Source organism: Lagenorhynchus albirostris, chromosome 18, assembly GCF_949774975.1.
Source record: "Lagenorhynchus albirostris chromosome 18, mLagAlb1.1, whole genome shotgun sequence".
Classification (NCBI taxonomy): Eukaryota; Metazoa; Chordata; class Mammalia; order Artiodactyla; family Delphinidae; genus Lagenorhynchus; species Lagenorhynchus albirostris.
Genome location: NC_083112.1, coordinates 4,157,127 through 4,180,227, shown reverse-complemented (window position 1 = coordinate 4,180,227; position 23,101 = coordinate 4,157,127). Strand labels below are relative to the sequence as shown.

Sequence of the window (23,101 nt, the reverse complement as noted above, 5' to 3'; positions counted from 1 at the left end):
TCCTGATGCAGAAAGTTTCTCAACTAACTCTATAAGCATCCAGAATTTAATTCAGACCTTAGAAACAGTCAGAACCAAAAAAACACTTTCAAAAACAACTTCCTTTCTCCCCTTCATCATGTGAGTGTCATTTGTTCTCACAGAGTCATTTGCTCCACATGACTCGACACATGACCACTAACAGTTGCTGAATTTGATGTAAGATGCCTGTCATTAGAGAATAATGGATTCTGCTTCTCAATTCCAGTTCTGAAAATCCCAGGAAGGGCTCTGGACCAACTAGGTTAGGGGCCCATCCTGGACCAGTGAAGTATGGCCACAGAGGCAGGGTCATATAAGAATATGAGAGCGCCTTCATTTGGAGGGATGAGGAAGCAGGGGGTAGGGAGCTCACAGGAGAAGGGAGAAAGCTCGAAGTACCACGAAGAAGTGAAACAGGGCAATGAATGGAAAGTGGGTCCGTGAGGAGATTCCTTAAATTGGGTGGATGGCCAAAGACACTCTGAGATGAGGCTTCAGCTGAGATCTGAGTGATGAGAAGCAAAACCTGCTAAGGGGAGGGAGCAAAGTGGTCCAGGTGGATGGAGCAGAGGGACAGCAGGTGCAAAGGCCTTGAGCTGGGAGCCAGGGAGCAGAAAGAAGGCCTTGTGTGATAGGAGTGTCATGAGTGAGGGGGGAGGTTGTGTGAGATAAGGACAAAGAGGTGGGCAGGCACAGGTTATAGAGCCTTTTAACCCACTTCCCCTCTCAGCAGTCAATCTCACCCTTCCTTACATTGCCTGGGAGGGCTCTCAAAGGGCAAAGGTAAAGCGTAAGGTCTCTTGAAGCCTGAGCTCTACCACTGACACAATGTCACTTCTACCACATTCTGTTGGTGAAAGCAAGACTCAAGACCAGCCCAGATTCAAAGCGTGGGCAAGTAGACTCCACCTCTTGTTAGTAGGAAGTGCAGAATATCATCGCATCCATGCCTTTCAGTCTCCCCAGGCACAGATACATATGAATCTGTAGATTTGGTGCAATTAGTTCCCTTGCAGATGGCTTTGGTTTTCTCTCGAAGGTAAAAGAAAAGTTCACCTGCTGTGAATGAGCAGACGGGGTGGAAGGAGAGAAAGCAATGGTTTCATATCTGAAAAGGCTGTGGGTTGAAAACAATCTTTCGGCAGAATCAGAGAGATATCTGGCAGATCATCGTAGGACTTTCTAGCCAATGTCAAGGGCCCGTTTGCAGGTGCAGCTATGCATTGTATCAATATCCATCTGCCTTGTTGTGAGATTTTCATCACCAGCACTCAACAGCCCAGGTGGAGACCGGGTAAAGACAGATGTTGGATTCATCCGGGGTTAAGGCCCTGCCAGCTGGGTATGATGAAAAGAAGATGAGGGGCGGGGAGCGAGGATTATTGGCAGCAGAGTAGTTAGAATAACAGACCATGACATTAAGCTGGGTAAGGAGGAAAATGAAGACAGGATTTCCCCTCTTACATCCTAATACTAGCTTGAAGTTTTTCATTTAATTTTTTGCAAAGTAATTTTAAAAATAAATACCTACCCTCATTCCTTGCTTCATTAATATCTGTGTATGAGGCCAAAATCCTTCCATCAAATACATACTAAATAAAACAGACAGCTGAAAAAGTAATATAACAGGTTAAAAATGATTTCTCCTTTTCTTAGCTGAGGGATTCCCATTCCAGTGACCGGTAAGACCATCCCAAACTGAAAACCTCTCCCATTTGTTGATGACGAATTCTGCTTTCACGTTCTATAAGTATTAAAGAAAGTTTACCTCTTTAAATTGATATTCAGTACTATAATCTTGTCCTTTTCTCCTTGAATAAGCATATGACTTTAATTTTCAGTTCAAAATATACTTTGCCACACAACAGCGTAGCAAGTAATCTCTAGAACACCATTTAGGTTTGTGTTCAGTTTTTCAAGGTGTAACATTACTCTGGATTCTCCTCTCATTCCAATATGTTTCACCTTCCAGGTAGCTGGACTATGTTACTCAGACCCAATCACGAGAAAAGCTGAGTCTTTTATGGCTGGTTTCTGTGCAAACCTGGATCTCCTGTGAGCCACAGAGGTCTCTTTCTACCGAACATAAACACGCTTAGGTCATTTCTGCAACCACCTGATACTTGATACCTGGGGTTATTTGTTTCCGTGCAACTCCATGCCCAGAACCTCTGGGACTTTTTCACCCTTAGTAGCCTTTGCCCCTTACCAGCCAAGGTCAAGTTCCATCAGGTATTGTCCTTCTTGCTCTGAAACCCTACATCCTGTTTAAATTTTAAAATGCTGTTTTATTTACATCATTACTCTGCTCAGAAATCTTCAAGGACCCTGTGTGACCTCTCATCACCTACAGCATAAAGTTCAAACTCCTTCCTCTAATATTCCAGCCTCTGTATTTACTTTAGCCTGACTTATGAAAATACCTTAAGGCAGCTTGCAATAGAAACGTTAGAATTAGATTAATCAGCTCCACATAGCTAAGTTTCCCACAATCTGAGCTCTTCTGTTATCTCTAGTAGGGTTCTAGCCAGTTTCCCCTGTGCTGCTTCCCATCAAATAAAACAGTGGTTCTCGACCTTGGGTGTCCACTGGAAACACCTGGTGAATCACCCTAGCAATTCTGGTGTAATTGACCTGGGCTACAGCTGGGTGTTGGTTTTTTTTTTTTTTTTTTTTTTTTTTTTTTTTTTTTTTTTTTGCGGTACGCGGGCCTCTCACTGCTGTGGCCTCTCCCGTAGCGGAGCACAGGCTCCGGACGTGCAGGCTCAGCGGCCATGGCTCACAGGCCCAGCGGCTCCACGGCATGTGGGATCTTCCCGGACCGGGGCACGAACCCGTGTTTCCTGCATCGGCAGGCGGACTCTCAACCACTGCGCCACCAGGGAAGCCCCTAGTGTTGGGATTTTTAAAGCTCCCTGGTGATCCTAATGAGCGTTCAAGGTTGAGAACCGCTACATTAGGACAAGTTTATTGATTCTCCCTGAAACATTCGTCATTCCCCTCCTTCCCTATCCACACTCTCCCTTTCTTCTTTACTTCTCTAAACCCTATCCCCTCTTTGATATCCAACTCAGGTACTGCTGGGATCTTAACTTATCACCCAATGCCAATACATTCCCATAGCAATACCATTTACACTTATTTGGCACTTTGCATATACTTCTTTTTGTGTGTTTATCCTGTCTCTTCAATGGGATTCTAAGGTGTAGAAGAACAGGGCCTGCATTTTATAGCTCTTTTTGTCCCCAGAACCTAACACAATGCCTTTCCAACTAGGTACCATTGTGTGATTTATGGGAGATGGTGATGGTGATGACGATAATGATGATGATGGTGATGATGGTGGTGGTGATGATGATGACAGTGATGGTGATGATGATGGAGATGGTGATGATGGTGGTGGTGATGATGATGATGATGGTGATGATGACAGTGATGGTGATGATGATGGTGATGATGGTGGTGGTGATGATGATGACAGTGATGGTGATGATGATGGAGATGGTGATGATGGTGGTGGTGATGATGATGATGGTGATGATGACAGTGATGGTGATGATGATGGAGATGGTGATGATGATGATGGTGATGGTGGTGGTGATGATGATCATGGAGATGGAGATGGTGATGTTGGAGATGGTGATGATGATGGTGATGGTGGTGGTGACAATGATGATGGAGATGGAGATGGTGATGTTGGTGATGGTGATGGTGATGATGATGAGAGTGTTGATGGTGTAGCAGATGCCAAGTCAATGCTCGGACCATATCCGTTCAGATTTCTTTCTCTCTTTGTAGAGCTACCACCCTTAGGCTACTGGAACGCCTTTTCACACACAAAACTGAAGTTCTGGGAATTAAGCTCACCCCCACCTTAGTGACTGTGAGTGCAAGTATGAATACTCCAGCTCTCATGACCTCTGATTGGGACCACACTGGGGTAACTTGCACTGTCTCCTGTGTCCCGCTGAATTTAGGTCTGAACTGGTATTAAAACCCTGACTTAGGCTTCTTTTTTCCCAATTCTACTCCCTCACTCCCTTACTGGTGTTTCCTGGGAACACTTCCTAAATCATTTTCACATGAATCCTTGTCAAAGGTTCTGCTTTTCTGGGGGTAGGAGGGAGCCAACCTAGGACAGATGATAATATAATAGTAATAGCAACTAATATTTATAGAATATTTTCTACGTGCAAGGCATTAACTCATTTCATCCTCAGAATTAGGTAGGTACTATGGTTATACTCATTTTACAGATTAGGAAATTGAGGCATGCAGAGATTAAGTAATTTGCAAAAGGTCACACAGATAACCAAAGAAGGAACTGAAAAAAGAAAAGGATAAACCTACAGGTCAGGCACAGTAGGGGATCAAATAAAATGAAAAATGAATTTCAATCAATTACCACTTAAGCTTTATGGGCAACTTAGAAACTAAACCATCATGTATAATAGTATCAGTTATGGCCTTGGGACCAGCTGCAGCAGCAGGGACTGTAGGTTGGCCCATCACCCTCCTCTTATAAAATTTCCCAGATGTTGTGGCTAATAAGAATTCTGGAGAAACTGTGCTTAGATGGAGTACCTTTATGCAAAAAGCAAGCGATCTGAACATTGCAAAGGTGGAAGACAGCGCCCTGCCCAAACCCACTTATAAGCTAGTGCATCTGTACCCCAGCTGCTGTGAGCATTGGATAACCATTCCAGATGCCACCTTCTCTTGTCCTCCTGCATCGAAGACCTCATCCAGGGGTAATGGGGGTACAAAAAGCTGGCCTTCTTGGATAACACTTGCTGGTGAATTGTGTGGGATCAGCTGAGGCTCATTCTTATTTCCTTGCCTTCCTGGCCAATCCTGCTTCCTTCGCTCGCCTTTTCCAGAGAGCACTCCCCTCATAAAATCACTTGAACAAGAATCCTTGTTTCAGGCTCTGTTTCTAGAGAACCTGACCCATGACAGTCTCTGGCTGAACTGGATAGGTGAGATTGATGAGAATGACATTGGGTACTTTCAACCTCCTTGCTCAACCTCCATTCTTCCCTTCTTCTGGTGTGCCATCTTGTATAAAGCCTGGAACACTAAAAATGACGTTACCCAGGCTTTCTTGCAACCACAGCTCTGGATGCAGATTAGGTTCTGCCAGTTAAAAGGGTTCAACAAGATGTGGAAAACTGAGCTGAAGGAGAAGCTGTATTTCTACCCGCTTTGGGCTGTTTTCCTGTTGGTAAGCAAGGCTCTGGAGTGTGAGGATTTTCTGCAGTAGTGATTCAGCATGGTTACCAGCTTTGACGGTGTTAAGAGATAACCCATGGCTCTGGGAACAGGATTTCTGCTGTTGGCTTCCAGATCGCTGTATTACAGCAGCTGATGCCGGACATTCCTGAACCCAGGACTCCAGTGGCAACCTGAGAGGTGGTAGCTCTCCTCTGAGGTCGGTCCTGAACGTATGTGGGAGTTGGTCTGAGGCTCAACCCACAGCCCACACTCCTCTGTCCATTGCAATGATTTTGTAGGTACCTAATTCCCTGTAATAAATACCTTTCTGCTTTAAAAATGTAAAGTGATTTTTGCATCCTGCCTTGAATCCTGTTTGATTCAGAGGAAGAATTTTTAGCTGCAAGAACCCCAGTAAAATAACCTAATTAAAGACAGAGAATGGGGCTTCCCTGGTGGCGCAGTGGTTGGGAGTCCGCCTGCCGATGCAGGGGACGAGGGTTCGTGCCCCGGTCCAGGAGGATCCCACATGACGCGGAGCGGCTGGGCCCGTGAGCCATGGCCGCTGAGCCTGCGCGTCCGGAGCCTGTGCTCAGCAGCGGGAGAGGCCACAGCAGCGAGAGGCCCGCGTACCGCAGGAAAAAAAAAAAAAAAAAAAACAAACAGAGGATGATGTAAAGGAATAGGAGAATCACACAGACCCATTTGCTGACAAAGTAACGGAGCCCCTAGGGAACTGGCAAGCTCTCTGTTCCTTTTCTAATTACTGTTTACATGCTCATGGCCGCCATCTGAGAGGTCTTAGCCTGTTCATCTCTATGACCTTTCAGTTCTTTCACTCACAGTTAACTGACAAAATCTCCATGACAGAATTCCAAATTCCCAGAAAATCTGGAACATGTACCTTATCTCAAATAGCCATGGCCAGAGAGGTGGGGTCACATGGTCTAGAGTGGTTCCTTGCAAGCAGCTGGCAGGTTCTCTGAAAGGAAATGATGGACTTCTCTAGAACACAGGTTTAGGAGTTCGACTGCTCCATTTCCCTGGGCACATGCTTCTATCTGGAGGAGTTTCTGATAGAGTAAAACTCTAAGCTGTTGATGTAAGGGGTGCATTAGTTTGCTAGGGCTGCCATAACAAAACACCATAGGCTGAGCGGCTTAAACAACAGAAATTTATTTCTCACTGTTCCGGAGGTTGGAAGTCCAAGATCAAGCTGTCAGCAGGTTTCGTTTCTTCTGAGGCCTCTCTCCTAAGCTTACATATGGCTGCCTCCTTGCTGTGCCTGTACATGGCCTTTCCTCTGTGTTCACACATCCCTGGTATCTTTTCACGTATCCAGATTTCCTCTTCGTATGAGGACACTGGTCAGATAGGATTAGAACTCACCCTAATAGCCTCATTTTCACTTAATTAACACTTTAAGGCCCTATCTCCAAATTAAGTCACATTCTGAGATGGGGGAGGAGAGGGGGGGAGATTAGGGTTTCAGAATATGAGTGGAGGGGCACATTCAACCCATAACAGGGGGTGTCCTTGGAGGTGGTTTTCATATGCAGAAAAAGGCTATTAAGAAGTTTCTCTTTAGGAATGGAGCACTGACCCAGGCTGCAATATGGATGGCCCTTTAAAACAGGGCTAAGTGAAAGAAGCCAGGTGTAAAAGGCTGCTCTCGGGCTTCCCTGGTGGCACAGTGGTTGAGAGTCTGCCTGCCGATGTAGGGGCACGGGTTCGTGCCCCGGTCCGGGAAGGATCCCACATGCCGCAGAGCGGCTGGGCCCATGAGCCGTGGCCACTGGGCCTGCGCGTCCAGAGCCTGTGCTCCGCAACGGGAGAGGCCACAACAGTGAGAGGCCCGCGTACCGCAAAAAAAAAAAAAAAAGAAGAAGGCTGCTCTTGCATGATTCCATCCATAGGAAATGTCCTATAAGCAAATGCACAGAGACAGAAAGTGTCTTAGTGACTACCAGGGGCTGGGAGTGGGGTGGGAAGGAATGGGATGACTGCTAATGGGTGTGAGATTTCTTTTAGGGGTGATGAAAATATTCCAAAATTAGACTGTGGTGATGACTGCACAACTCTGTGCATATAGTAAAAATCACTGAATTGTACACTTTAAATGGGTGAATTTTATGGTATGTAAATTATAGCTCAATAAAGCTCTTTTAAAAAAATATTTTAAGAGGAAATTAATAAAATACTCTTAAAAAATCTTTGCTTTAAACAGTTAATATTCAACTTATCAAATTCCAATTCAATGCCCTACTTAAACCTTAGGCTTTTAAATCTAGTTTACAGCTCTCATTATTCTAGTAATAAGTAAACTTTAACAGTCATTTGGAATTAGACTCTGACTAAATTTAGATCTCATTCACATACTTATTTAATTAATACTTATTTAATTAATCATCTTCAAACAAACATTTTAAACTGTTTATAAATGTAATATTTTTTCATTCATAAGTACTTCAAATGTTGGATTTAATGTCCTCCTGAATCCATAAGTACTTCAAATGTTGGATTTAATGTCTTCCTGAATCCTTAAATAATAATCTTAAAATTAATCAGAAAACAATATGATGAGCCTAAATTTCTCTTAGCTGTTCTTATACTGTCCACAAACTTATTAAGATTTCAACTTAAGGGAATTCCCTGGTGGTCCAGTGGTTAGAACTCGTGGCTTTCACTGCCGTGGGCCAGGGTTCAATCCCTGGTGGGGGAATTAAGATCCTGCAAGCCAGGCGGCACAGCAAAAAAAAAAAAAAAAAAAAAAGATTTAAACATAAAAGTCTAAATCAACATCTCAGTTTGGATTTTAAATTTTAATTAAGGCTGTCATTCTAAGAAGCCAAAATCACTTAAACACTATAAGTACATAAAATAGCAAATATACAGAAAATCCTTTTAATGTTATGGTTTTCTTTTATACCTTTTTATTCTTCACTGTAAAAAGTCCTGGAGTTAAAAGACGCCTACACACTAAAAAGGCCAGGTAGCATCCCAGTAAACGAGGTTAATTAGACCAAAGATTTTGGCAGGTTATGAGAGCTGGAAATACAGATATCCAGAATGATCCACCTCTCTGTCCCAATTATCATATGTAGAACCCTTTTATAGTCACTTTGTCTTGGGCTACAAAATTGAAGCAAGGTATTGGATTAAAGTTCCATACATTACCTGACTATCTATCCACAGAAATCTGCAGCCTGCCACCAGGTAAATCACTTGATGAGACTTTGTATATTTTGACTCTTAGGATATATACATGTCTTTTCGGTTTAACGTTTTAAAGTATTTGCACTTGATGGCGTATTACACTCATTACAACCCGTATAGGTATTTAAAATGATTTCTGCTTGAATTTTGGATATCTCACGTGTGATTTTCTCAGACGTGTACTCGGAATTCCTGAGGTCATTGTACTAACATGCATTAATCCTGTTTGTAACAAGTTTGCATGTTTCTCTGCTCATCCTTGCAGTTGGCTGAGGGGCATTTTGTGCCAGGTGCCATGCTGAGCTCTGGGACTCTAAAAATGAATAAATCCATTTGTTTGAACTGAAGGAGTTTGGACTCTTAGATGGAAGAGGACTATAATTGAACAGAAAATCATTGTAGGTACTCGTTCAGTGGCTGTCTTTTTCCATTCAAAAGGAGGGCACGGGCCTGGTTTGTCTTATCTTCTGCTGTTAGCATGAGCACCTAATTCCTAGTGGCACCCAGTAAATATTTGTTAAATGAGTAAGTGCTAAAATAATTATACAGAGGAAGCTAAGAGAGCCACCGTACTAGGGACATGGGCCTAGTTTTATGCGTGGCTGGACGATGGGGTTAGAGTGCCACTTCAGAGGTATCAGAAAAAAAATCCCTTGACCATGAGATATGAAATGAATCCTGGGAGATAAAGGAAATTAGGTAAAAGTGGGGTTGGGGGTTGCTTAATTGAACTTCAAGTAGTTCCAGAATGCCAAGAAGCACCCAGTCTGTAGTGGTATACAGCAGAGATATCGTGAAGGGCCTTGAAGACTGTATCGTTTATATATTTCCATTTTCGTATCTATAACAATATGCCGATTTAAAAAAATCTTGTCCCTTCTACCCGTACTACACTGGTAGCTCATGGATGCTAAAGTTTGTTACCCAGGCGCTAAGCATGAGAGCCGGGATAGATTAGCTCCTCCAAAGTTAAGGCAGGAATGAATGAACGAACGAATGAATGAATGAACGAACGAACGAATGAAGAATCACAGCACGGTGAGCACGGTGCAATGATTAAATCTTCTAGAGGGTAGGGAAGTCGGGGAGCCTATACCAGGATGGGCAGGGACTCAGTCAAGGGCGTAACTAGTGGTGAGGCGAGTTTGGTAAGCGTCACATCTCAGAAATAAAACCAGAGACACGACTGTGGGGAGGGGTTGTGGGTTCAAAGTGCATTCCTAGCGGGAATTCCCTTTTTTCACTGAAACCCGAGTAGAGGCACTCGAGAATTGATTAGGGTTTGTAATTTCCGATCGGCAATAAGGGAAAGCGCCTGGGTGGTGAGCTACGTGGTACCCAGGCAGTCAAGGGACAAGAACAGATCGCTGGGTTGCACTCCAGCCCAAGTCGTCCTTGGGCCGCCGCACTCCGGCTGGAGAGGCGTCCACGTGACATCAGCGCTGGCGCGAGCGCCGAAACCCGGAACGCGGCACGCGGCATCCGGGATTCCACCGGACGCAGTTTCCACTCGTACAGGCTAGCGCCCGGCGGCGGCTGAGCGTCTCCTGTCGCGCAGGGGGCGGCCCGGCCGTAGGGAGAGACGGGTGGGGCCTGCCGTCCCTCCTCCAGAGCCTCCGCTCCGGCTGGACCGTCCCGCTGCAGCAGGCTCCTCTTCAGCAGACGAGCAGAGGGCGCAGCGGCCTCCGGAGGCGCGGATGCGAGCTCCGCCCGCCGCCCGGTCACAGCCTCCGGGGCCGCACGCTTCTCTCCAGGTAGCGGGAAGACGGCCAGGTCCCCGGCGTAGAGAGCTCGGGGGAAGCTCCGGGCCCTCCGCGGCTTCCGGGAGACGCGGGGACCGCAGGCCCTCCCTGGGCCCCGCCTCTCCTGATTGGCTACCTGCGGTCTAGATGCCCTGCCCTGGCCGGTGATTGGCTCCGAGGCCCCGCTGTCACTGGCTTCCTTGTGGGAATCTAGGTCGCTAAGGGAAGCGTTACTCCAGAACCGGTTGGGGAGAGGTTGTTTGGGCACGAGTCCAGTTTGTTTATTGTACTGGGGGCCCTACCCCGGCGCGAGCTTATGTCGCAACTTCCAGGAAGAGAACCAGTATCGGGACGGAGGGCAGGGGTGGCGAGCGAGTGAAGGTTTAGAAGTAAGCTGGAGGCCCCTAAGCCTGGCAACCCCGAGTGGGAGCGGGGTGGGAAGGAAGGCCTTGAGAGAGGAGTTGTCATCCCAAGAGGGGTGACGGTGGAGGAAAGAAAGGCCTAGTTTCTGTTGTGGCAGAAACGGGCCGTGCGGGAGATTTCCATGACCTAATTGTTTGGGGATCTCATTTTCTAGGTGAGTTTCTAACAGAATCCACTGGAGATTTTGCTTTAACTTTACAGTAGAGTTGGGAGACGACTAGCCGTTCCTAGCCTTCAAAGAGGCAACTTATTGAATAATTCGACTCTCTTTATCGCTTCAGATGGGCAGCTGTCAAAAAAAGCACAAACAGTGGAAGGATGGATACCATTGCATATATTAAAAGTATGTGGAAAGGCAAGTAAGGTATTCACGTGGATTTAATTGTGGTTAATTGCACGAGAAAATTACCACTTAAGGAGAAGCTCTTAAAGTTTTGAATAATATTAAAGTAGCTTGACTTTATGATAGGTTTCAGATATTTAAACTGTTTAATACAAAAAGCTTATTACTGCTGTACCTACCAAATATGCTCTTTGCTAATGATGGTCTAGTCCTAATTATTCTGAAAATGGAAAGAAATCTGTAGTTTTTGATAATGTTAATTTGCATGTGACTGGATAGTGCTACTAGATCTTTCCTTAAAAAAATGACATAGGGATCACTGTGAAAAAATCCTTTGAAGTTGTAATTTAATGTCAGAATGTGCATGAGAGTGGTTAGTTGCTAACTCATACAATAATTTAGACTTGTAGGCTAATTTCACTCTGTTTTTAAAGTAGTTTGCTTATTAAACACTGAGTCCTAGTTACCGAAGTTGCTTCCCTGGTCACCTAGTCATTCGATCCTGCAGCCTTTATTAAGTCATGTGCTGTATTACACATACCCTTTAGTGACATACCAGAAATTGTCAAGGAATGGTTTATTTCAGCCACAGAACACCCAGATTAGCTCTCGAAGGTAGACCTGGGCCCTACCCTGGAAAATTCTGACCTAGGATTGGGGGTGAGCTCTGGGCATCTGTAGTTTAAAACATTTCCTCAAGGGTGTTTGATGTGCATTCCCAGTTGAGAACTGTAGCTTTAACGACTTAGTAAATAGATGTGTTTAAGAAATTCTAAGATATTTATGAAACAATTACTTTCCTCCCTTGATTTCCTTATGGTTTAAAAGTAAACTTCTCAGGAATGACATTTCAGTATAATCCAAAAGCAGTGTTTGCCTAGCGAGGTCAGGAAGTTTCACTGGCACTCAGAGACCTCCGGGACTAACCATTCCAGGCTTAGGAACAAGGTTTCCTGTGGGGAAACCCAAAAGCTCTTACGTGCTTTTACAATCCCCAGAGCTGTGCACAGAGTGTTGTTTCCTGTTGGCTGTAAGAGAAATCAACTCCAGGTCTGTTCAGCTAAGTTATTTTTACCTCAGCAAAGTGCAGGGGGGGTAATATTACATTTATGAACTTTTTTGGGGAAGAATACCCTTACTGGAAATAAATGTAAATGATACCCTCTTGATACCCAATAGTCCTTTGCTTATGAAGTAAAGAACGTGCATAATGCAAGCTTAGAATTTGTATGGTAATGTGAAATACCCGGATATTTGGAACATCAGTGGGGGCTTTTGGGCCAACAGGAGAGTCAAAGACGTAGAAAATGAGATAATCACTTTGATTTTCAGCTATGAGAAATGTGTGGTGAAACCAAATCCAATCTGACTTAGAGGATGGCTTTAGGCAAAGAAGTAGGTCCAATTGTGTTCTATCACCTAGGAGCTGCTATTCATTTTATATGTAAGTTCTTCACTGCAAGATTTGGCATATGAAGTATTTGAGTAGCGGACAGAATTTTAAAATGAAAATGAAAAAACTAAGTTAAAATATGAAGCCATGTGTAGTCCACGGCTAATACCTTGAATTTTGTATATACTGTTTGAACAGAAAGCCAGGAATCTCAGCATGAATTGGTCTAGATCTAGACCAGATGGTGGTGGTGAAGAAACCTCATCTCAAGACCAGAATCATCATGAAAACGAGAGAAGGTGGCAACAAGAGCGTCTCCACAGAGAAGAAGCCTATTATCAGTTTATTAATGATCTCAATGACGAAGATTACCGGCTAATGAGAGACCATAATCTTTTAGGCACCCCTGGTAAGAGATGGGTAAAAGAGGAAATACCTTTTTCAGCATTATTAGAAGTTTCAAAATAAGGAGGGGTTTGTACCCCATCTTCCCTCTCTCAAAATATAGTGTACTGTTTTTGTGACCTTAAGAGCATTGTAACATAACAACATAGAAAATCACTGGCTTACTTCTGTATTTTATAAGTAGGTAAGAATATTGAACATATAGCACTGTTACACAAGTGTCAAACCAACAGGTTAACATACATGATAGTGTCAGATATTTATGAAGTCCTATGTCTCTTAAGTAATATTTGTACAAATAAAATATTATTCATTTAAAACCTAATTCTAACTCATTTGAGGTCTTATCATTTATTTATTTATTTAGCTGAATTAATGACTCCCAAAAAGTTCAATGTGCTCCATTAATTTTTTACAAATTAATTTCACAGATGAACTAATCGAAACTGTATGCTTGTACATATTTGTGTGTTGCATATTTGCATTCTGTATACATATATAATGAAGGGCATTCATTACCCATATAATGAACTAGGTAGAATTCAAGTAAATAAAGATTTGAAATTTTCTCTAGAAGTACTCCCTCCTTAATTTCTTTTTAACTCTGACGAAAATCCACAGAATTATAGCTTATAGGTTCTAAGTATATCAACTAGGAGCACTTCATTAATGATTCAAATTAAATCTTATTTTAATTTAAATAAAACATTAATAAATGAAACAACGAAAATGATGTGTATTTGCATGAATAAACGTTTTTTGTTGTCTTCAATTTATAGAACATGAAAACAATAGAATGTCTTCTACAGATTGCTAAAGATTAGTCTTACCCTTCATGAGTTTTCATAAAACTTAGTAATTTAAAGATTTTAACTTTAGTGGGCACTTTTCCATTGTTTTAGGAGAAATAACATCAGAAGAATTACAGCAACGTTTAGATGGAGTCAAGGAACAGCTAGCATCTCAGCCTGACTTGAGAAATGGGACAAACACCAGAGGTATTGTAGATTCCTTTCCATAAGGAACAGGTTTGATTGGAGTAATTGCAGAAATGAACTTACAGGACCTTGTACAATGTTTGTTTTTAGTGTTTTCCAGATTAAATGTGATAATCATTCAGGTAGTATTTACATATTATATGCTGAGCAGTATAGTTAGGTAATACAGGACAGGGGTTGCATATAAAGATGTCTTACACACCCATTGCCTTCAGGGAGCTCATGTGTATGAAATAGTATACAATTAATTACCAGCAGAGTTCTTTTTAATCTTAGACTTTACACACTACTGTTTTTTTTAAGTTATATAACTAAACTTAGCTTCTAAAAATTTATACAGAACAATACAGAAAGACTGAGTCAGGAAAACCTATTTTTGTTGCTTTGTTTTATTGGTTTTGTGTTGTGTCATTTTACTGAACAGACACTAAGTCATAATATAAGAAATTCTTATAAAAAAACAAATCGGGGCTTCCCTGGTGGCGCAGTGGTTTGGAGTCCGTCTGCCGATGCAGGGGACACGGGTTCGTGCCCCGGTCCGGGAAGATCCCACATGCCGCGGAGCAGCTGGGCCCGTGATCCATGGCCGCTGAGCCTGCGCGTCCGGAGCCTGTGCTCCGCGACGGGAGAGGCCACAACAGTGAGAGGCCCGTGGACCGCAAAAAAAACAAAACAAAACAAAAAAACAAATCACTTGTAAAAAAACAAAATTCAAACTAAACAGAAGTGTAGAGTTAAAAGTAAAGCCAACTTTAAGGTCCCTCTTACCAGTTCTACTTCCTTCTCCAGAGGTGTTCGTTAGTAGTGGTTTCACATATTACATCAGGATCATGGTATTGGTTAGGGTGAAGACTATTAAACACCCCAAACGCATCGGCGGATGAGATGGAAGTTTACTTCCGTTTTGTGCTCAGTCCAGGGCAGACACACGTCAATCCATAAAGCCTTCTGGGACCCACGCAGCCAGCACAGTGCTTCTACAACTGTGCTGTCCAGTGCGGTAGCTACCGGCCACATGGGCCTATTTAAATTTAATAAGATTGAAAATTCAGTTCCTCAGGCACATTAGCCACACTCAAGTGTTTAATAGTCCCCTGTGGCTAGTGGCTTCTGTACTGGACGGCACAGGTACAGAACATCTCCACTGTTGCAGAAAGGTTCACTGGGCACTGACTGCTGCTCCAGGTATGGTTTGCATGATCAAGCTAAGTCACAGCCACTTCTAGGTTCCAGCTGGCAGTTCCAGGTTCCAGGAGAAGGCCCAGGCCCCTGCCCGGAAATGAGCTCTCTCACTTCTACTCGCGTTCCATTGATGAGAACTTAGTCCCGTGGCCACACCCAGATGCCAGGTTGTTCACAGGACACTGCAGTGCATTTCCAGTGGAAGAATGGGGTGACGGATTTTGTGAGACATGAGTGACCTCTTTCACACACTGCCATCACTATATTCTAGTAATTAAAGGAAGAAGTGGCATCTGGAATGACTTCATGTTTACCTGCCCTTTACTTATATCTTTTTGCAAATTAAAATGGAAAGTGGATGTTAACCCTTTTTCTTCTTTGTGTTTAGATATGCAAATTGTACTATATTGGTATAGCTGGTAATACTGGTCCTTTGAATATGTTTTAATGGAGAATGTACTCGTCACGTGTGCAGTAGCTTATACCTTTAGAATGTGGCTGCGGTTGCTGTTCTTAGTAATGCCAGCAGCTGACTGACAGGTTTAACTTTAATATTTAAAAACGTTTTTTATGAGAGATTGCAGTAATGAAACAAAATCAAAGCAGACTCATTTAACAACTGTTTTTGAGAAGAGCGAACTTGGTAAAGTCTGTGTAGTTAACGTGCATTAGAATGCTTTTCACTGAGTTTTGTACTTTATATAATCCACTGGTTAAAATGGAAAACTTAAAGCTTCCCACAGTAGCACTATCATACTCAAAGAAGTTTATTAGGGGCACATTTCTTTCTTTCTTTCTTTCTTTAAATGTGTATATATTTTTAATTTTATTTTATTTTTGGCTGCGTTTTTGGGTCTTCGTTGCTGTGTGTGGGCTTTCTCTGGTTGCAGTGAGCGGAGGCTGCTCTTTGTTGCGGTGCGCGGGCTTCTCATTGCGGTGCGCAGGCTTCTCATTGCGGTGGCTTCTCTTGTTGCGGAGCACGGGCTCTAGGCGCACGGGCTTCAGTAGTTGTGGCACATGGGCTCAGTAGTTGTGGCTCGCGGGCTCTAGAGCGCAGGCTCAGTAGTTGTGGTGCACAGGCTTAACTGCTTCGCGGCATGTGGGATCTTCCTGGACCAGGGATCAAATCCGTGTCCCCTGCATTAGCAGGTGGATTCTTAACCAGTGCGCCACCAGGGAAGTCCCAGGGCACATTTATTTCTAAATCGATTCATTCAACAGTATTAATTGAGAGTCTGATTTGTCCCAAATACTGTTGTAGAGGTTGGGGATTTAACAGTGAGTAAAATAAGGCAAAACTCATTGTCTTCATGCAGCTCATGTTCTAAATGAACAGAAAATGTATTTTATTGTATTATATATAATGGCTAACATTTATTGAGTGCTTCCAATGTGCCAGATATTATACTAATCATTTTATATACAGTGTCTTATTTTATCCTCATGATAATCCTTTGACATCTATACTATTATTATCAAGTTTACAGATAAGGATTTAGCCAGAGAACTTAAGTAACATGCCTGAAGTCTCCTATCCTCACATGAAGATATGATGTGGTTCTAACATTTTACTCATGATGCCATATTTCTTGACTTACACATTTTGGGCAGTTTCTGAGAAATAGGATAAAATTCTGAAGGTTTCCAAAATACCTAATTGCAAAAAAGATTGAGTTACCTTTACCAAAGAATTCTAAAAATTCAAGATAAATTATACATAAGTTTTGCCACTGTATTTTATTGATACTGCCATATGAATAAAGCAATTTTTAAAGTTTTTATTTAGTTGCAGCGGGTCTTAGTTGTGGTAGGTGGGCTCCATAGTTGTGGCATGCGAACTCTTAGTTGCAGCATGCATGTGGGATCTAGTTCCCTGACCAGGGATCAAACCCAGGCCCCCTGCGTTGGGAGCGTGGAGTCTTATCCACTGTGCCACCAGGGAAGTCCCAATAAAGCAATTTAAATGTACAGTTTTGATACTGGATATATTTTTCATTTGCCTTAATATTTTGCCAATAACAGGCATATAGAAAGCAAGAGTGAGGATTTCTTCACAACTTTGCACAAATAGTATTTAAAATTGTATAATTTTGATACAGTGTGTATTATAGTATGCTTATAGTATACACCTTTCTTTTAGAAAGTTCAGCTTTTTGGCCGTCTTTCATTCATTAAAATGCACAGATGTTCTGAATTATATTTTTAATTTAATAAAAACGTAGTTTATCTTACAAGCTTTCAATAAAGATCTAAAGATAGATTTTAGGAATTGATGTTAAGTTGATTTGGTTTGCTTTCCAGACTCAGGGGTCCCTCGAGAAAGTTCAAATGAAGAGTCTCTGCTGGAATGGCTCAACACCTTTCGTCGCACGGGAAACGCAACTCGAAGTGGACAGAATGGGAACCAGACTTGGAGAGCTGTGAGTCGAACAAACCCACACAGTGGAGAGTTCCAATTTTGTCTGGAAATCCACATAAATCACGAGAATAGAGGATTTGAAATGGACGGCGAAGATTATGTGGGCGTTCCACTTTCAGATGTTAGCCAAGATCACACCACAGATGGGCCACAGAGATCAAGTAGCCCTGTGGCCAGGCGAACCAGGAGCCAAGCCGCAGGGGCTCTCAGTGGTAGTAGTGCCAGCGTTCCGAGAACTAGGCTTGGATTGAGGGGGCGGAGTTCAGTAGAAGGATCTTTGTCAGCATTGGGTAGATTAAGAAATGGGATTGGGGGGGCAGTTGGCACCCCTAGAACTGGTGCTGCACGCGCTAATCCATCAGGTGGTAGTGAACTCAGGCAAAGGGAGGGGCAGCGATTTGGAGCAGCCCATGTTTGGGAAAATGGGGCTAGAACTAATGTCACAGTGAGGAATACAAACCAAAGATTAGAGCCAATAAGATTACGGTCTACTTTCAATAGCCGAAGCCGGTCACCGATTCAGAGGCAAAGTGGCACTGTTTATCACAGTTCACAAAGGGAAAGTAGACCTTTTCAGCAAACTAGTAGGCGGTCTGTTAGGAGGAGAGGTATAACTCGTGTCTTTCTAGAGCAAGGCCGAGAAGGCAGAGGTACCGCCTATACTCCATTCTCTAACTCAAGACTTGTGTCAAGAATCACAGTAGAAGAAGAAGAGTCCAGCAGGTCCTCCACTGCTGCACGACGACACCCAACAATCACACTGGACCTTCAAGTGAGAAGGGTTCGTCCTGGAGAAAGCAGAGACTGGGACAGTATTGCAAATAGAACTCGATCCAGGGTGGGGCTGGCAGCAAACACAGTCACTATCGAAAGCAGTAGTGGGGGCTTTCGGCGCACCATCTCTCGTTTAGAGCGCTCAGGTATGCGAACCTACGTTAGTACCATAACTGTTCCTCTTCGTAGGATTTCTGAGAATGAGCTCGCTGAACCATCATCAGTGGCTCTTCGATCAGTTTTAAGGCAGATCATGACTGGATTTGGAGAACTGGGTTCTCTAATGGAGGCCGAATCGGAGTCAGAGGCGCAGAGAAGTGGTCAGCGTCGGCCAGAGACACACTCAGAAGTGAGTCTCCTCGGTGAGGCCGTCAGCCAGCACAGGGGAGGGTCCCCCCAAGGCAGGTGGGCCCGAGAAGACAGCCCGGACACCCCGCCTCGCGCCCCCAGCAGAGGCGGCAGGCAGCCGCAAAATTCAAGTAACTGGGTGGGAACCGGCACCCTCCCTATCCTTCGCCTCGCTCACTTCTTGCTTGACGACGGGGAGGACGGTGACCGCATGCGCGGTTTAACCAAAGAGCAGATGGACAATCTTTCCACCCGGAGCTATGAGCACAGCAGTATCGATAGTGAACGAGGGAAAATCTGTAGCGTTTGCATCAGTGACTACGTAACTGGAAACAAGCTCAGGCAGTTACCTTGCATGCATGAATTTCACATCCACTGTATCGACCGGTGGCTCTCAGAGAATTGCACGTGTCCTATCTGTCGGCAGCCTGTCTTAGGGTCCAGTACAGCAAACAACGGGTGACATGCTGGATCCAGTCAAATGTTGCATCTTAGTAGAGCTGAGTATTCAGGCGTTCTTTTGTTGAATTATTTGTGATGAGCTAACCAGGATGAAAAATAACAGATGATTATAGTTTGAACTATTTTTTTGTGTGCTTTTTTAACTTGTTAAAAAGAGAAAATTTATAGAAAATTTAAAATGCAAATGTTAAATTATCCTAAAGTACAGAATAGTTAATATTGCTAGAACCAAATAACTTTTAAAATGTTTTTATTTTGGTAATTTTGTCATGCTAAGCACTTTTGTATCTGCACAACTCAGTAGGTTACAAATCAATATTCTTTTTCTGAGAAGTCCAGCAGATTTTGCTTGGACTTTCAGGCTTCGTACCATGTCCAGACATTGGTGTCTAAATAAGCCTTTCTTTAACTTTTTATTCTAAGGACAGTATCTTTTCATGAAAGAATATTTGGCTGAATGTTTGCTAAATGCATTAAAGTTACTTGAAATATTAAATTTAATATGCAGCATATCACATGTGTATATATAGGTATATAATTTTAAGGTTAACGTATTCAGTCTAAAAACTACCAGTTTGGTTCTTATTTTAAACTGTTGGGCTATTACTGCGTATGGCACAATGTTTAATACTTACAGGATCATCTCTGGGAGGAAGTAGATTAAGATATTTAAAAATAGACATAATTTATGAAGCGTCTCTGACAATCTGACTTATTAGACAGCAAGCAATATATAACACTGAACAAGTATTTCTTTTTTCAGAAATGGAACGTGGACATTTTAGAACATACAGGTTATTTAACTTGAGTTCTACCTTTTTGTGACCTTTTTGAAAGTGCAAACAATTTTTTGGATTACATTAAGTAAGATATACAATATGCATGGTTTTCAAATTTAGTTTAAAATCTAAAAACAAAGGTCTATAAAGAATCAAATGCATAGATAATATGTTAAGTTCAATTGGAGACCAAAAAACTCCAAATGAAACAATAACAACAACAGCAAAAAAAGTTAAGAGAATGTAGACTTTAAAACACAAAGTATGCATTGAAGATCTGTTTCTACCAATAAATATTAAAATGTGTCAACTGTTCTTCTCTATTGGTCCACCGTGGTTTATTCACTGAAAGAAGTAGTTGTTTCGCACTAACTCGATGCCAGGCAGTGTTACTGGTGTAGAGGATTCAGTAGAGGACAAAGTCCCTGTCTTCATGGGAAAGACATACTTGCTCTTAGAAAATTGGAAATCGAGCAATACAATGAGTTATTGTTCTGACTTTGATGTTTGTTTATGAATAAATGACATAGTTCGCTATGGTGATACCACTTGGACAAAATCGCAAGAACAAATACCTCAAGGCCGATTCTGTGAAATTTAGGTATATCTCAAGGTTTAGTTTTTGTTTCCAATTAGTGATTATATGTAGTTCGTTCAGTAAGATGCATGCACAGGACTTGTTAGGGGGTGCATTTAGCCCGTGGAGTGAGAGGTTTTAGTAAAGGTGGTGACTTTGTTTGGAGTAAACGGTTTCTGTAGGTCACATATGGGACATAGGACTGGGGAGTTTGATTTGAAGGCTTTAGATACCAGACTTACGGGATTTTTGCTTTACAGAGTCTAGATGGCTCTTCATAAATCGTACTGACGAAGGGTAAGATCACTTTTCATGTTTCAGGAAGATTGGTACGGTGCAGTGTGCAGAATGCGGTGGAGTGGAGAGAGATGGGAAGCGAGAAACCAATAAAGGAAATATTATGATCAATTTTTACTATCAATTATCATCATCATCAGTTATTATCTAACCTAGGTTGATGGAAGTGAAACTGGAAAGAAAGAAAAGGGCATAAAAATGTTGAAAAAAAAAGACATTATTTGGTTTCTAGTTCACTGTGAGGAGGTGGGAGAGTCATGTGTTCACAGGTGGAGAATCTCTGAGTGGAGGAGGGCGGACAAGTTACAAGCTCGGCCAGTGTAGACATTGACCTGAAATGGAGCCGTATTCATGTATCTATCACACTCACTTTCGTGGCACCATTTGTCCCCAATAGGACAAGAGACTAAATCCAGCAGTTACTGCTCATATGGAACCTTCCTCAGGAAGTTCTACCTCCCCTGGTTTGAGCAGTTCGGGAAATCAAGAGGAAAACAAAAGGGGAAATGAACAAAGTAAGGATAAAGAAGAGAAAAAAGCACGTTGATCCTCAGTCGTTTGCAAGACATGGGAGGACCAGCACGTGAAGGGATTCCCACGTAGGCACTGGAAGCAGAATTGGATTGTGCACTGTATGGAAACGTCCCTGAAAGCAGCAGGAAAGCCTAATGAATTTGGTAGATTGGTACCCTAGTTGGGAACAAAGAAGTGTTTTCTTTAATATTTTCATTCATCTCCCAGTAAACAAGGCTGATGACAAACACAAAGGCTCATTGTCTATTTATAGCATCTACTCAGCAAGGATTGTACCCTTTGTGCTTCCAATAAAGAAAGGAACAAATCATTTAAATTCTTCATTTGGGGGCTTCCCTGGTGGCGCAGTGGTTAAGAATCTGCCTGCCATTGCAGAGCCCTGGTCCAGGAAGATCCCACATGCCACGGAGCAACTAAGCCCGTGCGCCACAACTACTGAGCCTGCGCTCTAGAGCCCGCGAGCCACAGCCACTGAGCCCATGTGCCACAAGTACTGAAGCCCACGCGCCTAGAGCCCGTGCTCTGCAGCAAGAGAAGCCACTGCAATGAGAAGCCCGCGCACCGCAACGAAGAGTAGCCCCCGCTCTCCACAGCTAGAGAAAGCCCGCGTGCAGTAACGGAGACCCAACGCAGCCAAAAATAAAATAAATTTATAAAAAAAAATTCTTCATTTGACTCTTTTCCATGACATGTCCTTAGAGCTTGTTCTATATAGTGTGGCTGTCTTGTGAACTTCTGTTTCTAAACTGTCAGCTTCCTAGCTGCCTTCCTACGTATTACATCCTATTACCCTCTTTTTCTTGTATCTCAGAGTTCTATAATTTCGACTAGCATTGTTACGACTTGATTATCTTTCACTCTTAGGTTGTGTTTCTTTCAGTCTTTAACATGAATTCCTAGTTTAAATCTCCCATGCTCTCCTTGAAATATTATTGCCACTTAACATGGTAGGAGGCAGAGTTAGAGAGTCAGTCACAGGACCATTTGCCTCCAAAGCCTGTGCTCTTTCCACTACCCTGCATCCTGGAGAAGCTGAAATGCTTTGGGAAGTTTTCAGCCTAACTCCTTCCCAAAGATACTTGTCTAATTTTGTAACTTTGTTATATCATGTGTTTGTTTCCATGTGCAAATACACCTTTTCTTTCCTAAGAATGAAAAGAGAAGGACCACTCCTGAAAGATATCAAACAGAATCTATACTATGAGGATGAATCCAGCAAAGAGATGAATGAGGCATCTGAAGATGCTGTGTTAAGGTCAGAGTTAATAAGCTGTCTGAGGCCTTTCCGTGAATATTTCTCCCAGACAAGAACTTACAGTGAACTTCTCATCTTCCTACATGTCTCCATTTGAATAACCTCTGGCCAGAGGAGGAAGAAATGGTGTAGAAATAGGAGCCCATGTGAAGTGGGTGGTTGTTACCTTTGCAGTGGCAGCCGACTCCTGTAGGGTCTCTCCCTCAACCTTGTATGACTCTGGCAATCAGAGACCTGGGATATCTCTCAACACAGATGCACAGATTTCCCAGGAAGCCAGAGCCATCTCTCATCAAGAGGGCCAAATGTTCCATGTTCCAGAGGACATGACTGAGTGGCAGTGGTGCTCGTTTCCTTGATGTCGTCAGACAGGTTGGGGGTGCTTTTCAGTGACTGAGTGTATTAGGCCCTGATGTATCTGCCCTTGTGATAACTGGGGATCCATAAATACTTACAGCAAGTATGTTTGTTGTTTTATTTTGAGCATTACATCTCTGAAGACTCTTGAGTTGGCCCCTATAGTTTTCTTTCTCTTTTTTCATTTTTAAAAAAACAACAGTCACACTTCTTCTGGAAACTCAACACTTTCAGACGTATTTTTCCTCTATTAATGTCTCATTTGAAGACAATTACATATTTAATCACAAAATGTTCCTACTTGACTATAATCCAACTGTCTTCTGTGCAGCTTCAGACATGTTCACATTCTTCCCGGTGGG

At 42.8% G+C, this 23,101-nt stretch overlaps 1 protein-coding gene across 13 annotated transcripts; it reads left to right on the top strand.

Moving 5' to 3' along the window:
• The first annotated feature begins 9,957 nt into the window (after positions 1 to 9,957).
• RNF6 (ring finger protein 6) lies at positions 9,958 to 22,837 on the top strand. 13 transcript variants are annotated; one of them, XM_060129062.1, is made up of 7 exons: positions 9,958 to 10,205; positions 10,898 to 10,971; positions 12,551 to 12,761; positions 13,660 to 13,755; positions 17,239 to 17,357; positions 20,991 to 21,108; positions 22,278 to 22,837. In XM_060129062.1, the coding sequence occupies exons 3-7, from the start codon at positions 12,569 to 12,571 to the stop codon at positions 22,280 to 22,282; spliced, it is 531 nt and encodes a 176-aa protein (XP_059985045.1). In that variant the 5' UTR covers positions 9,958 to 10,205; positions 10,898 to 10,971; positions 12,551 to 12,568; the 3' UTR covers positions 22,283 to 22,837. The 13 variants fall into 13 exon arrangements, with proteins under 13 accessions (XP_059985045.1, XP_059985048.1, XP_059985044.1 ...); XM_060129065.1 differs by lacking the exon at positions 20,991 to 21,108; XM_060129061.1 differs by lacking the exon at positions 22,278 to 22,837 and having other exon boundaries at positions 20,991 to 22,271.
• The last annotated feature ends 264 nt before the right edge of the window (positions 22,838 to 23,101 follow it).

Bases quoted from the DNA above. Each gene is read 5' to 3' on its own strand.
- RNF6 (XM_060129052.1), top strand. From the start codon at position 12,569: ATGAATTGGTCTAGATCTAGACCAGATGGTGGTGGTGAAGAAACCTCA. The intron at 12,762-13,659 runs GTAAGAGATGGG...CCATTGTTTTAG, and splicing joins TAATCTTTTAGGCACCCCTG to GAGAAATAACATCAGAAGAA. The intron at 13,756-17,238 runs GTATTGTAGATT...TTTGCTTTCCAG, and splicing joins AAATGGGACAAACACCAGAG to ACTCAGGGGTCCCTCGAGAA.